At 38.4% G+C, this 17,088-nt stretch overlaps 1 protein-coding gene across 4 annotated transcripts in view; it reads right to left on the reverse strand.

Annotated features, from left to right (window-relative positions):
* Window positions 1-3,468: 3,468 nt before the first annotated feature.
* Window positions 3,469-17,088, reverse strand: part of LOC149805753 (protein dispatched homolog 1-like) — a 62,675-nt gene continuing 49,055 nt past the window's right edge. For all 4 annotated transcript variants that reach the window (XM_089950423.1, XM_089950425.1, XM_089950424.1 and 1 more), the window contains one exon: window positions 3,469-7,924. In XM_089950423.1, coding sequence (XP_089806549.1) covers window positions 5,118-7,924 — 2,807 coding nt within the window. In that variant the 3' untranslated portion in view covers window positions 3,469-5,117. The remainder of the gene's footprint in view (window positions 7,925-17,088) is intronic.

The following is a 17,088-nucleotide window of genomic DNA, read 5'->3' on the forward strand; positions in this document are numbered from 1 at the left end:
AACTGACAGTAAATGTAAACGTCACTAGCCTTACCAGTGAATACACACTGTAATAATTGAGACCAATGCTACCTTGGCCATCTAAAATTTTCAGAATTTTTTTCAAAACGAGTAAACGATTTGTCCACTTCTCTTTCTCCGAGAGGAGGCACTAACCTAATATTCTTTGCAACACGAAAACTTAAATTTATTTGAAGTGGGAATGTGTTTTTCACTTGCCAGCTCCATATTTTTTAATTATAAATTGATATTCCCTCTCTTTCTTCCTTATCTAATTGCATTTTTCTTTCTCAAATTGTAACTGCATTTGTTTTTCTTGAAACTGCATGTTTCTTTCTCTTCCTTATCTAATTGCATTTGCATGTTTTTCTATCTTTCCTGTCTCTCTCTTTTCTCTTTCTCAAATTGTAACTGCATTTTTTTTTCTTCTTTTTGTAATAACATTTGTTCTTTCTCTTTTTCCAAATGCAACTGTAACTGCATTTGTTTTTCTTCTTTATCTTTCTGAAGTTTCTGCTTCCTTAACTCTAATTCCTAATTTCATCTTGTATTTTAATTTTAATTCCTTTACTTTTATGTCAGAGTCTGATACAAATTTACTGATCAAAACCAAAGCACCTTTATCCTAAACATTCTTTTCTACCAAGTACGAGACCACAATATTTTTTATTTCTTGCTTCATTAAGGAAACGTTTAAATCAGAAAGATCATATTTTCTGGCAAGTTGAATTAATTCATCTTTTTTGAAAAGGTCTAATTGGTCTTGGGTAGGACTTGAAAGAAAGAGTTCCACTTTTGATGACATTTTAGAAAAAGCTTGCTGATTTCACTAAAGATTTCAAAATCTAGGGGAATTAAAAAAATCAAGTTTTCTGAATCATTTTAGCCAGAATTCAAATATCCTAGATGAGCCCACCATTTCTTATGTTACTTGTTTAGACTCTAATAAACAGTAACAAAGAAAGAGTGAAAACAACAAGCTTTGAAAAATTTAACAAATAATTTATTTCTCTGGAAAAACAATGTAAAAATGAAGAGAAAAAAACAGAATTTATGGTTTTAAGAAATCATTTCCAGAAATAATCCATGAATTAAACTTTAGAAGTCCTAGTAAAGAAATGTTCTAATGAATTTGAGTCCCGACGAAAATTTCAAAATGGAAGGTGATGATGTATACTGTAGCTAGTATTGTGTTGTTATGTCAGTATTTCTTTGTTGTTTCACAAACAATATTCCTGTGTTTGAATTTTTGAATAAAATTTCAAGAAATGTCTTTATCCAGGAATACTGTATGAGCACACAAATATTTCCAGGAAAAAGAATTAATCTTTTAGAATCCAAATAACGTGAATGAAAATTAAGATGCAGCTGCAACTGTTCACAAACACTTTCCAGTGCAAAGGCCCAGCTAACTAATTTCTCTACAGACAAAGGTTATAGTAAAAAAAAAAGATGCAAAATAGATACCCATATGAGGGTCACGTGATCACATTCCAGAACAGGATAGAAGCTATTTACGTGTCTAAGGTCACGTATTCCGGTACAACCTCGATCTCAGTCTATGTATCCCACAATAAAAAAAATATTAAAAAAGAAGTTGTTTACTTGATTCTCAATCAAGGTCAGGAACTAGGTCAGCAAAAAGATACAAAGTTCTAGTCTCAGGTGTTTTCAACTGAACAGTCAGGTCAAACTAATTTCTGGAAAATATCAAATTCCTAGTAAACAAAATTACATTACTCTGACATGTAATAAAACTACAAATAAAAAGATTTTAAAACTTACAAACAATTATATTAAAGCAAATATAAATTAAATCAAATATACATAACACTGGTATTTAACAGTGTTGAGTGAATGAAAAGCTGACTGATTGGTATTTAAGTGATGAGTGAATGAAAGGCTGACTGACAGGTATAGCACGAGTTTTTAGTTAATGATAGGCTGACTGATTGGTATTTAAGTGTTGAGTGAATTATAGGCTGACTGATTGGTATTTAAGTGTCGAGTGGATGATAGGCTGACTTACCGATATTTAAGTATTGAGTGAATGATAGGCTGACTGATATTTAAGTATTGAGTGAATGATAGGCTGACTGATTGGTATTTAAGTGTTGAGTGGACAATAGGCTGACTTACTGATATTTAAGTATTGAGTGAAATGATAGGCTGACGGATTGGTATTTAAGTGTTGAGTGAATGATAGGCTGACAGATTGGTATTTAAGTGTTGAGTGGACGATAGGCTGACTTACTGATATTTAAGTATTGAGTGAAATGATAGGCTGACGGATTGGTATTTAAGTGTTGAGTGAATGATAGGCTGACAGATTGGTATTTAAGTGTCGAGTGGATGATAGGCTGACTTACCGATATTTAAGTATTGAGTGAATGATAGGCTGACTGATATTTAAGTATTGAGTGAATGATAGGCTGACTGATTGGTATTTAAGTGTTGAGTGAATTATAGGCTGACTGATTGGTATTTAAGTGTCGAGTGGATGATAGGCTGACTTACCGATATTTAAGTATTGAGTGAATGATAGGCTGACTGATATTTAAGTATTGAGTGAATGATAGGCTGACTGATTGGTATTTAAGTGTTGAGTGGACGATAGGCTGACTTACTGATATTTAAGTATTGAGTGAAATGATAGGCTGACGGATTGGTATTTAAGTGTTGAGTGAATGATAGGCTGACAGATTGGTATTTAAGTGTTGAGTGAATGACAGGCTGACTTCCTGATATTCAACAGCACATCAAGACAGAAAAAATAATATCATACTGTGGCAACTGGAGTAAAGTACCTTGCTTTGAGACAAACCAAGGCAGCTGACAAAATCTGACCTTGGCAGGATTTGAACCCACACATTTCTGGTTGTGATTATTGCATTCAAACAACTGTGCCACTGCAGATCTCTGAGTGTTAAGTTTGAATCTCTTTCTTGACAGTTAATTCCCAACCTAACCTTATTTATTCAGGTATGAACTTAATTGCTCTTTAGTACAGTGTCTGTAATGACTCTAGTGTACACTCTTTGTTTGGTGGTGACTGGTAAGAATTCTGATAATAACCAGAGTTAAATATTCTCAGAATTCATAGTGCATCATATTAAGAATATTCAGAATAATAATAAAGATTTCAAGATTATTCATATCAAAATTAGAATGGTTGCAAATCCTCAATTATTGAAAACTTATTTTTTCAGCAGGACAAGCATAGCTCTATATATGGTTGGAGTGTATGACATTTGATGGGCAATGGGTATTCTAGTGACTGTTGAACACTTTACTGCAACAAAGGTGCATGATTGCAAACAATATTATTAGATGGTCACTACTAAAATTTGAATGTTGTGCTATATAAATGCAGACATCCTTTGTATAAGAACAGACCTGTGAAATATATGATCATACACGACATTATCAAAGGTATACTATGGAAGGTAAAAAACAAAAACACATCAATAAATTTTCATTGCTGATTTATTTTACTGGTAGAATGATAACGATACTGAGCTACGAATATTATAAAATCTATGCTTATAAAGAAAAAAATGTATGAATGTATATAAAGTTATTGGGAATTCATAGTAAAATTTAAATTGGTATACAATTGAAATTTTGATTAATGCTGTTGCTTTAATATGCAGTCTAATCTCATTAATCCCAAATAACCCGTAAACAAGAGTACTGTGAACAGCACATTATATACCGTTCCTGTGTTCAATAATCCTCTATGTAGGAACAAGCTGATTTTGGAGATCAATGGGTCTGAATGATCTGGCCTGGAACAATAGCTACAGTGCAGAACAAATTATTTTCCTTAAATGACTTACCATGACCATGATCTCTGACCTCATGATCCCAGAAAACTGAAGGTTGCTTTATTACCAAAGTGCAAGGCATCCACGAATATTGGTCAAGGAATTTAATCAATGATAACAGTTATTCTGCAAAATCTATTTTTAATTAAGCACAAATGAAATGACTTTTGAAGTTTTTACCCACAATGCAACAGACCTCTTCCATACCTAAGTGCAAGCCCTACACAAACTTATGAAAAGGTACCTGGTCTAGAACAAACATTATTATGATTATTTTTCTTCTTTGGTCACAGTGATCTTGACCTTTGACCTCCAAACCAATAGGCTTCTTCCAACTCAAAGTGCAAGCTATCCAAAACTTAGTCCAGGTCTTGATGTAAACTCACTTCACAATTTTTTTTCTTTCAGGTAGTGACCTTGACCTTCATCTCGTGACTCTAAAATGGAAAGACTTATTTCCTACCAAATGCGCAAGCAATCCACAAAGTTTGGTCAAGGTATGTTACTGTAGAACCAATGTTATTATGCAGAAACCTTTCTTCTTTCAGTCACTGACCTATGACCCCAAAATCTTTAGGCCTCATTGTTACCATAAGCTCAAACTATCCCAAAAGTCTGGTGATGATATGTGCTGTAGAATTGAAGTTACTTTGCAGAAAAGGAAAAGTTACCAGAGAGACAAGGTTACAGCATATGTTCTGCTGATGAATAAAAACAGGAACCACACAAACTGATACCTATCTATAAGGGGCAGTCAAGGGGCCAAAGATCTTGTCCACTGTGGACAGGTGACCGTACAACTGATATTGTTGTTGTTGTTGTTGTCGTAGGGTTTAACGCCATTTTTCAGCACGATAGGCTATACATGGCGGCCAGTATTAATGGTGGAGGAAGAATCCGGAAAACCCCGGAAAGAACCACCGACCCACGAGAAGCTACTGGCAAGCTTTCTCACATGCCCACATTGGCTGAATCTTAGACTCGAACCGCCGCAGACAGAGGTGAGATGGCAGTGATCCGTAACGAAGAGCGCTCTAGACCACTCGGCCACTCGGGGCCCCACAACTGATATTAAATATACTGATAAAATTGAAAGGCCATTGAATACTGTCCATAATTATCAGGTTTCCTTTATATGGATGTGTAGCTCTCAGCACAGATTTAACTGTAGTTGTATAAAAAGGCAATATTTTGAATGACTTTCCATACAATGTTCCTTTCCATAAGCTTATAATACAGTGATGACAGGTTAAATATGTCATACTGATGTCACTAACCTTATTTTTTTGTCTACACTACAGTTTGTTTTTGAACAAACAGTTTTTCACAACCAGCCATTTGCTGAGTGTCTGATTCACTGAGCAATTTAGGTCTTGGGTACACCTCTGGACTACTTCTAAGACTCACTGTTTGTCCATGATGTCTTCCACTTTTGTGCCGAGAAGGACCAGAGTGGAGTTCTGACCTTTCTGTCAAAGGGTCCTGTTCCTGAGCTTCAGAACTTGTATGTGTACAGGGGTAGCTTGAGCTTGAACTAGAAAGCGTAGATTCTGACATGGTATAGACTGTCCGATCCACTCGCTCTGGTGGTGACATGGAACAGCAGTCTGAACTTGGCCAATGAAATTGACCAAAGCCTCCCTGGGGACCAATCACATTGAGCAACGATTGAAAAAACAGTGTCGAAAATGTCCAGCTAATTGAAATAATGAGCATGAGGAAAATACCAAACTTCTGGTACACAAGAGTCACTGAAGGCATCATAAGTGCTCCTGGAAGGAATGTTGTAAGTGCTGCCATGAATATAACATTACCCACATGAATAATGGAACACTGAACACGCTTTTCTCGATCCAAGTCTGGGGAGAGTTGGTATGCAACTCCATAGTGAAGAGTATGATCCACTGACATGCCAATAGCTACTGTAATAATGACTGACTCTAAAATATTCAACTCCCATCCAAGCAGCACTAGAGCTGCTGTAGTAACAAGCATTATTGCAGCGATTGTAATTATTGCATATAAAGTGATTAAAATATTTAGTGAAGTGAAAAATGTCACAACAGCTGAAACAACCAGAGAAATTCCAAATGCTAGTGGCACTGCCTCAACTAGACTTTTCTGGATCATGAAATATTTTAAGTCACTGATGAACCATCCATTTCTAACTTCTGGTGGAGCATGAACCAGCTGCTTTGTAACCCACTGATTTATGGTATCATAAAAATCCTTTATTTCATAGTAACTGTATGAAAAGGGAGTTGAGCTGGTAAACTCGACTATAAAGGCACTAATATGGTCATTTGTAAACCTCGGTCCTGGAGAATGGTAATCATAATTTAAATATGGTGTTTTCATCAACCTTGGAATGTATTCTCCCATACACTGCACATTAACATCTTTACTGAAAGGGAAAAAAGTCTCATTACAACAAGAGGCATAACCCTTTATTCCTGGAATGCATGGTTTCTCCAAGTAGGATTTAAAATGTTCTGTAAAACAATTGGTATATTCTACTGAGCTAATTCTTTGGTAAAACTTTGAACTCCGTAAGTTTTGACAAAATTTTAAAAACCATATTTGCGCATTTGATGTAGCATACTGAAAACTTGGATCAAATTCAAGCTTTCCTTTTTCATGCGGGTCAAGACCATTGCCATTATCTGTCTCCTGGATTCCCCAGATGATTCGAATTGGCAAAAGGGGGGTATTTTCCTCTAGAGCTCGTTCAAACCCGAAATAGTAGCCAACTTCTTGGTCATACATCTCTAAAAGATGGTCTTTACGAAAGACCTGAAATTTGAACGTTGTTGGGAGACGAAGTTTTGGATAATGAAATACAACTACACCTCCAAATACACCCAGCCCACCTAGCAGGATAATCCATACATAGCGAAGGCGAATAACAAATGCTGGAAGAATCTTTTCAAAGAAAAAGCGGTAATATTCTTTGTATTTGCTGTACATTTTTGGAGGATTTACAAAGCAGAAATTGCACCACTTTTCTTGCACAACAACTGAAGCAGGAATCCAAGTGATCATAAGGATAAAATTACAGATGATAGTTGTTCCTGCATATATACTAAAACATTTTATTGATGTAATTGGACTCACGAGATTTGAAAATATTGCACCAGCTGTTGTAAGACTTGTCACCAGCATCGATAGTGTGGCATGCTTTAATGTGTCAGATACTAGCTTTTCTAGTGTCCCATTATTTCGCTCTTTCTTGGCAAGATGCCAATATTTGGAGTACACAAAAACATCATCTGCTCCAATGGCAATCATCATGAGTATTGTAACCAAGTTCAAATATGGAAAAAATTTGATTTCAAATACAAAAACATATAGAAAATAAGCAATCTCCAATGACCAAAACATGCCTAAAAATGTCGTAAAAGTTAGAAAAATAGAACCAGTAAACATCCAAACAGCTAAAAATATAACACAACCACCTACAGCTAACCATGTGCTATCTTTCTGTAAATAATGCTGAAACAGACTATACTTTATACCAAAGTCAGCTGCAATAACTTCTACATTACTGAATTGTTTTTGGCTCTTCTCAAAACTGAGGTAAAGATCTATGGCATCAAGGGTTTTTTCTTGGGATCCTACATGGAATAACACCGGTAAAAATGTCATGGCAAATTCAAGGGATGATTTTGATGTGATGAAATCTGAATCAGCGATGAAGTGGAAGATGTTATACACTGCATTGTACTGAGTACATATGGGCGGAATGGAGGAACAATCTGAATATGACTCTCCAAATGGTGAATGTATTTTATCGCAGTCATCTGCTAAGGAATAATTCTGATAAAACACACTGCAGTTTTTCAAAATATCAGCAACACTTTTGACATCTTGGTCCGTAATATCTTGGCATCTGGATTTATTGGTCAGAAGAGCAATGTAGTTCCCAATTGACAAACTTCTGCAGCATTGCTTTTTGTCATCTGTTCGCAAGCAATACTTTTGGAAAAGTGAGTGAGAATGAAGTTGATCATCTTCTATAGCACACATCTGATGTATCGAAGCCGCTGTCAGGAGTGTATCCGATAGGCTGCGAAACACTATTTTGGAATACTGGCCATCTGAAAGGAGAAGAAAAAAACAATGCAATCGGTTTGAGCATGCATAATGTGCTGTTTCATTCTGTCTGGTCAGTTTGGGACATGTCTCTAGGCGATCCTTCCTGCAGTGTTCATGCTTCATCAAACAAGACTTATCCTGCATGCATTTGGATGATCTGATTCTAGTCATGGTCACCAGGAGGTATATCAATAAATGGCACTGAACTAGCATCATGAAAGTTGTTGTTTTGGGGTTTAATGGCATTTTTCAGCACAAGATAGGCTATACATGGCAGCCAGCATAAATGGTGGCAGAAGAACCAGGGAAAACCCCAGAAAGAACTACCAACCCATAAAAAGCTACTGGCAAGCTTTCTCACGTACTCACATTGGCCAAGTATGAGCTTTGAACTTATGCAGACAGAGGTGAGATGGCAGTAATCCATAACAGTGAGCGCTTTAGACCACTTGGGGCACCCATTATGACAGTCTATTTCTCTGAATGGAAATGGATCCAACAGTTGTGCACTGATTACTTTCATGAAGACTTTAGTCTCTAACAGCCACTGAAAACATCAATTATCAAGCAGAAAAAAGCACCTCTGACAAAAGTGATCAAATGAAATGATAGCCTTTTCTTCCATTTTTGTTATCTTTACATTTTTTTAAAACTGAACTTTTACTGGCACTATATAGTCAGTATTGTGCTGACATGCCATGAAACAACATACATACATTCGTATAGAAGACAAAATAATAAAGAATAACATTCTTTACAATGTGATGTGATGTGATTTTGATTTTTAACATAGCTTTAACAATTTTTCAGTCATACTGCTACAATGTCTGCAATAAGGCAGTTTATAGTGATGTCTAGCACTGGGGCATCATGCTGCAGACATGTAGCATGATGTCCCACCCAGTCACATTATCATGACACCAGGCTGACCAGTCCTAACACTAACCTCTTAATTCTGAGCACCAAGCGAGGCAGCTGTTAGTACCATTTTTGTAAGTCTCTGGTATGACTTAGCTGGGGATCGAACCCATGACCTCTAGCATAAGAGGCAGATGCTCAAACCACTATACCACCGAAGTGGTCATTCTTTACAATGAAAAACTATAATGAATGGATTAAAAAACATTATTGATTTAAAAGAACTACATGACAATAAATTATGTTCCACAAGCTATTATCATTGGTTGCCTCTAGAAGCCATATTTTTTTACAGTTTCATGATTCTAGGTAAAACAGTACATTAGATGGTGCAAGAAAACCTGCAGTACGTAACCATGAGCTAAATGCAAAAATGCATTAATCCAATGAAGAAATGTAGGTCACAGTGCCGTTTTCTTGCATCTGTGTATACTAATAGAGATGCACAAAATCATCAAGTTTGATTATTCTAGCATGAACAGTGTGAGAAATACATTTAAAAATATGAAAAGTAACCAAAGTAAGGGAAACATGAAACATGGGTTACAGTGATCCATTTTTATGAGTGTGTGATTTTGAGTTTTAATGTAGCTTTAAAAACATTTCAGTCATATCACTAAGATGTATGTGGTATGGCAATTTATAGTGAATCATAGCACTTCGGCATCATGCCACAGATATGTAGCATGATGTCCCACCCAGTCACATTTACCTGACACCAGGCTGACCAGTCCAAACACTAACCTCTTAATGCTTAGCACCTAGAGAGGCAGCTATTAGTACGATTTTTATAAGATTTTAGTATGACTCAGCTGGGGTTTGAACACACAACCTCCCACATCCGAGGCGGATGCTCAAATCACTAAGCCAATGGAACATTTATATCCATTTTTTGGAATGAGAGTGTACTAATCATCAACATGCTTTCAGGTATAACAACATTTATACAATGTGCAAAATCCCTGAGATAACATGCAAATAGCTTGCAACAAGATTGCAGAACAAAGTGTACATGCACAAACTAAGACTCCTCAGCTCCAACCCCAGGTGGTAGGTGATATGAAACCCACTCCAAAAATTGTCCTTGGACTTAGGAAGAAAGAATGGTTGAGATTTAGTGACGCCATACTTACGTGTATGATTTTTCCTTGGACTTGGGAAGAAAGCATGATTGAGATTTAGTGATGCCAGGCCCTAAATGAATATTTAAGACTAAGTCCACATGGGACTCGGACTGATAACCACGCCCTAAATGAATATTTAAGACTAAGTCTAAATGGGACCGAGACTGATAACTAGGCCCTAAATGAATATTTAACACTAAGTCCAAACGGGACCAAGATTGATAACCAGGAGAGCATGCGCCCAATAGTCAAATGAAAGAGAAGTTAGCCAAAAATCTAGAGTAGCAGGAAGCTTTCAGCAACATGCCTTTATTGTACAATACTTGTTGTCAAATTTGGTTAAACCCTGTTGATTGGTTTTTAAGAAGTTGTTTAAAGATTTTTCTATTTGTAGAAATGATGGTCATATTTTACTACAGGTTGGTACATTTGTACATGTTTTATATTACACTGTAAGCCAGGATGCTTTGTTTCAAATTTGCTCTAATTCTGTTTTGTGGTTTCTGAGCAATCATTTAAATGCTTTTCTATTTTTAGTAATGGTGGGTATATTTGATGGTGGACTGGCATCAGGTGAACAAACCTGAAAGACCACCATGCCAGAATACTTTGTCAAATCTGGTTAAATTATGTTGTGCAGTTTTTGAGCCTAAATTTTTTATTCTAGTTTAAGGAATGGTGGCCATATCAATATCATTTGAACAAATGTTAACAACCTTCATGCCAGGTTGCTTTCTTTTAAATCTGGCAAAATTCTGTTAAAATCTTTTTGAGAACAAGTCATGTAAAGATTTGACTTTTTTTTTTCTTTAATAATGATGAACATAACTGACTGCAGATTGGCATCCTTTCAACAAGATTGAAAGACACCTTCATGCCAGTATATTTCAAATTGTGTCAAATTCTGTTATTGCTTTTTGAAAAGGAGTAATTTAATGGATGTACAATAATCAGGAGGCGGTGGGGGGGGGGGCATGAGGCTGAGTGGTCTATGGTGGTTCTATAATCAGGAGGAGGTGGCTGAGTCACCTTTATAGATTCACTCACATATCTCACCTTTGTCCATGTGAGTTTGACTCTTGCCTCGAAAAATGTGGGCATGTGAGATAGCTTGTCAGTAGCAAACAGTGGGTTAGTGGTACTTTCAGCATTCTTCCTCTACCAAATATAATGACTGCCAAGTAAAGACTATCAGATACTGAAAAATGGTGTTCAGCCATAAAACCAATGAAAACACTGTTTTCAGGAGTAGTGACTATATTTGATGACACCTTGGTTGGTATCTTTTGAAAAAATCTGAAAGAACTTCATGCCGAGATGCTTTTCATTGAATCTGGTCAAATTCAATTCAGTAGTGTTTAAGAAGTTGTAAATAGCAGCTGTCAATGGGTGATGCATCTTGTGCGACAGATGAAGGAACATATTATAAACCCACTTAAATATTGTTCAGTTGTTCCAAAAAAGAAGTCTTTTACAGATTTTTCAATTTTTAGTAATGGACATATTTTATGGTAAATCAGCATCACTGGAACAGTTTTGAAGATGGTTAATAATTTTTTATTTTGAGTAATGATAGCCCTGGATGATGGATTGCCATCCGCTGCATAAATCTGAAAGCACTACTGCCAGAATACTTACAGTAAAAATTATGTGCAAACTGGTCCAACCCTTTCAAGAATTATTATTGTGAATGGATGAAAGTCACACATGATGGATGATGAACCATACCTTAGGTCCAGGTGAGCTAAAAGCTGTAACAGTTGATGTGATAAATCCATTTTTATTTGGATCTGAATCAGTAGTTCAATAAATTCAGTTTAACCTCACCTTTTTCTAATCAAACTAGTTAACTTTTCAATTAAGTAAAAGAGAAATGCAGATATTTAAAACTTGAACTACCTTAGAAACAAAGAGCCCCTCAAGCGGATTGTTGCTATGCTAGCTGAAAAGAATTTCCATGAATCTATTATAAAAGCTTCTTTTTTAACAGATGAGTGTTCAAGCCAACATTGATATTCTTTAAGCAATAACAAGATTTTATGTGTAACATGGGCACCAGTTTTGTTTAAGACAAACTATATATCTTTTGGCCATATTGGACGTAGTATCAGTATCACTGTGATTTAGAACCAACAAGACACTGTAAGAAGTCTTCTTTCAAAAACCCCACATGATATGACTTTCCAGCAAGCAAGTGTAGTGATAAACTGATTTTAAAGATGGCTGCCATAGTTGCCTTTACTGAAGGTCAGATTATGTTAATTTGTATGGACATGCACAAAAGATAGATATCATCTGTCATCTTTTCACAGATGATGATTATGCAAGATATCAGAGCGGGGATGGGAGGAGGGCATTTGACAACAGTGGCAGGTAAGTATTGGATAAATAAAATTCGTTTCAGCTCCCTAGAACTAAATTTAAATAGCAGCAAATACTTATCCTGCCACTATTGCATAGTTGAATTCATCAGTCTGGTGGGTAGGCTGGTGCTTTCATCCAACTGATCAAAAACAGTTGTAGAGCGAGAGGTCCATTTATAGAATGTTGATGTCTATCTGAGCCACATATTGTGCCATGACAATAGGCCCCAGAGAGAAGAAAAAAACATGATGTGTGTTGCAGTGCTCTATCCTCCCCAAAGGGATCGAGCAACCTTTGGTTGTAGTGATCCACCTCCCTAATGGAAGGGTGCAAACTTGCTGTTCGAATGCTATACTTCCCTAAAAGAAGGCTGCAACCCACTATTGTTGTGCTCAACCTCCCTAATGGGAGGGTGCAACCTGCTGAAACCAGAGACAGCCAGTGTAGACTGGGCATGAATCTCGCTTCTTTGTCTTCCAGAAAATAGAGTGAGTAGGAATACAGTAGGTTTTGAAAGGAAGCTTCATTCAGTGGTTCACATGGAGTTTGGTTAATGACCATACAACACAAGATTCCATCTGGGCATAAGTGAGTGCAAGACAGGGCTCTGGAGCTCAAAATACTAAATAAGATCAGCAAGGTGATGACAGCTTGATAGATATTGAATAGTGGATACAGAACATCATTTGGTTTTAAAAAGGAACAATGGAATTCAGCAATGGAAGTTACAGATGGACAGATAGAATCAATGTGTTCTTGCTGCACCAATCACAGAAGATTCTCCACCTGGTACCATAGACCTTGGATACAGAAGCTCTCCTGGCCTGAATGATGCAACTGGCAGCGCAGCCCAAAAACTTGTTCTGGCAGAGAGATCACTTGAGATGAGCCAGGCATGAAGGTGGAGAATGTGTGGGCTGTTGTGGAGGAAGGTTCCCTAGTGTTGCAACAGTGATCCCTCTTGTGCGGTAGAGACCTGGGTCAATCAATCAACAGGTCATGGAGATCACTGACCCATAATTGCTGAGGCCAGTGGGGCAATGAGGATCATCTCAGCAGCAGATGTTTTGACGTTTTTTAAAATGTGTGGTAGCAGTTGGAAAGGTGGGAAGGTAAAAGCGAATAAGTGATACCACTGGAAGCTGAATGCATCGAATGCCCATGGTCTCTGATCTGGGACAAGAGACACATAAAATGGAAGTTTGTTGTTCAGCCTGGTCACAAACAGGTCCACAAGGGGAATTCCCCAGAGGGAGAACACAGACTCTGTTACTGAGTGGTGATGAGACCATTCTGTGAGGACAGCTCAGTCTGTTCTGGACAGGCTGTCCACAAACAATTCATCTTGCCTGAAACGTGGCCAATATTTGGATTGAGGAATTCTCTGAGGCTGCTCAGATGAAGAGGTTCCAAACCTCCATGCAAGAAGGTGCATGTGTGGCTCCATGACACAGATATGCTATGATGGATATGTTGTCTGAGGAGGCCAAGACACATCAGCCCCTTATTCTGTTGATACATTCTTGCAATGCAAGAAACACTGCTTTCATTTCTAGGGTGTTGAAGTGGAGAAACAATTCAGCTCAAGTCCAAGAACCATGCAGAATTATGCCCTCTAACCCCAACCACAACATGACATATCAGCAAACAGACTGGAGTGGGTATCAGGTGCATGCATATAAAGCCCTACCAGGAATCTGTCTTGATTCATCCACCAAAGCAAATGGTAGTAAAATAAAAACAGTCCTAGAGGGATCAGGGTTGATAGAGAATCTGTGTGGTTTCCACCTGCGAGGAGGAGGAACTGTAGTGGACGTATATGGAGATATCATAAGGAACCAATCGGCAGTGGCATACAGGTTCCAAGTTGGAAGTGCAAAAGGCAAGCATATAACAGGGTTATGCTAGTAGCATCTCTTGGAGAGCGGGGATTTGATTTACTCAATCAAGAGGAACCCAGACCAAGTTGGTACATGAAGAAGTTCATCCCCACTTAACAAAGTCTTAAGATGGAACAAGTTTTGACTTCTCAAGGTTGGGTAATAGACTCAATTGAGTTACAGATGACCAAGAGTGGAACAGAATCTGATAAAGGAACCAAACTTGTACACTGTGAATCAGCTAGTTATCGAAATATTAGAGAATCAATCTTCATAGCATTTGGAGTTAGGCAGCTACCATCCCATTGATCTGGGTGAAGACTCTGGATGCAGAAGATTACAAATGGCAGAACCTAGAAATGAAAAGGCTTTCTGGTCAAGGCAAAAACAGATATTTGTGGTGTGGAGACAAAATTCGGCATGTGCAAGTCAGCATCCTGAGGGGTGAGGGATACGAGCCAATCAAACGGATGAAGAGTGTTCTGGATTGGGGAGGTTGTTTCTATCCTGAAGCATTCCTCCAGGAGAAACTGGTTGAGTGGGGAGGGATCTCATGATTCAGTTTCCTGCATTTCTTGGAAGATTGGGGAGTAGGAAATAGACTGATCATTCAAGACCCTCTGACTTGCCCCTTTCTGCAAAAGGGTGTGCATATCTTCCCTCAATTTCAACAAATTTGACTGGGGAAAGAAAATGGAGGTCCTTGATAGTTGGGGCTGCACCCAAAACTGGAGTCAGTAACTTCTCGTTATGATGGAGAGGACACACCCAAATTCCATGATGCTTCATCAAGCCCCTGAGAAGATGCCTAGGTGAGCACCTACTGGGACATGTGGGAATGGGATGCACGGTAGAAGAGGGGTTAATTGCTGGGGCTTTACCCTCTTTCTTATTGTAGGAAAGGAAGGAGGATTAGAGAACTTTCTCTTGGACCTGCGGCAACTGGGGCACCAAGGACCTGAGTGAGGAGGTCATCTAGCAGGAGTTTGGGGATTGGACTGGGGTTGCACCTGCTTGAAAAGGTTTGCAGATGGCCCATCAGAGCAATTTTTGCTTCCTGGTCAACTGCAATGGACCAGGAGTGGAGATGAAAGATCAGTTTTGTTGATCCGACAGGTCTTCAGAAGCCATGGTAGGAATGAAGCTCCGAAAGAGGGTCTCGGGTTCTAGTGGAGCAGCCCTTAGGTCTTTACTGTGGTTAAGCAAAACCTTTGATGAGTCCAATGCAGCATCAGATTTGCAGAAAGTTTACTGATAATGCCATGACAATAGAGAGTGCATGCCTGGCCACATCATCCAGTGCACATTGTAATGTAGCTGGATTCAAAGAAACCTCTCTCATCATACTAAAGGATGTAGATGATAATGGGCCGGCATCAAAAGCTGTGGTTATAAGCAACCAGGTTTCCTGCTCCATTGCATCACTTGGGAAGGCGTGCCCAGGCTGCCGTAGAAATATCCCCTTTTGCCGCATTGGTGTCTTAAGGAGGTTGATGGGCCAATTTGGAGAATGTACCCAGTAGCTGGAAGAAATAATAGGTCTCAAAACTGAGAGAGGAACAGACCATCCTCTACGTTGTCAAGCTATATTTTGACCTGGCAAAAACCTCTATGCAGTTTCCTCAGTCATGGATGAATGTGTGAGATGTAAGAGGTCTGGTTGAATTGGTACCCGTAAGATCTTAATCAAAATGGAAAAGATGTTTTCAACTGTGTTCCCAGTGGTTTGGGGCATAAGTCTTGGTTCAACAAATGGCAAATCACTATTTACTGCCTTACCAAAGCACCACATCTCCTCTTCCTCATCCAAGATGAAGGGATGGGGGGGGAGGGGGTAGGTGTCATTGCTAAAGCTCCTATCTAGAACATGCTTTGTCATCATCACCTGAGACTCCTGACGCACTTGCAGTTGCTGCTTGACAGAATCACGAACTGGAAGATATTTCTTAACTGTATCTAGTCACTGTCGAGCTAGTTAAGTTGTGTGAGATTCCATGGATAGCATAGGATCACTCATTGTTATTTGATATTATTATTGATTTAATTACTGACTGCATCGCTACCTTTTTTTACACACACAAGGTGATGACCAACAGTGAGTGTCCTGGGTCAGTAAATGAGGACATATACAAATTTGACACAAAAATGTCGAAAAGTACGCTAGCCCGGTTAGAGGTCTTGGTAATGTTTGTCTGTTCATTTTCGTAGGAATCTTTATTTTCATGAAATAACTGCTCCAGAAACTGGTCTGTTCACCCTTCCAGCCGCTACCCCTGAAGGGCTAAGAAGACTGTCCTCATTTCCAAACTGTAGGTATGGAGGACAGAATCTTCCTTGAACCACAAACCCTGAAGTATCAATCCTTCTGGCTCCGGATGAGTGCTCCATCCTGAATCTGATGCATCTGCAAACAGATAGGAAAGAATTGGTGTGTGTGCAGGGTGGACTTGGGTTAGAAACTTGCCCTATTTGTCCTCCAAATTACATGCTGGTGGACATCCACACCTTGGGAAATCTGAGCATTAAGATGGTCCCTATAAAGTTTCCAGTTTGCCAGATGGAGAAACTGGAGAGGAAGCAAGTGCAGTCTGCTTGAGTAACTAGGTCCACTGAGGAATTTAAGTCCTTGGTAGAGAAAGAAAAACACTGATGACTTGGACTTAGCTCTCAGTGGCTTCAAAAGGGTTAAGATCTTGTCTGCTATGTATGAATGAATCCTCTTCTGTGAGGAAAAAGCTCATCTCCATGAAGACAAATCTTGAGATGAAGCAAGCTAATTTCTCAAGGATGGTAAAAAATCCCAACATGGTCACTATGGACCAACATCAAGACAAACCTAGTCTGAGGGACCCTAGTCAACCCTTGTTTATCAACCAATCA

Source organism: Sinohyriopsis cumingii, chromosome 2 (assembly GCF_028554795.1).
Source record: "Sinohyriopsis cumingii isolate HCF-2022 chromosome 2, ASM2855479v2, whole genome shotgun sequence".
Classification (NCBI taxonomy): Eukaryota; Metazoa; Mollusca; class Bivalvia; order Unionida; family Unionidae; genus Sinohyriopsis; species Sinohyriopsis cumingii.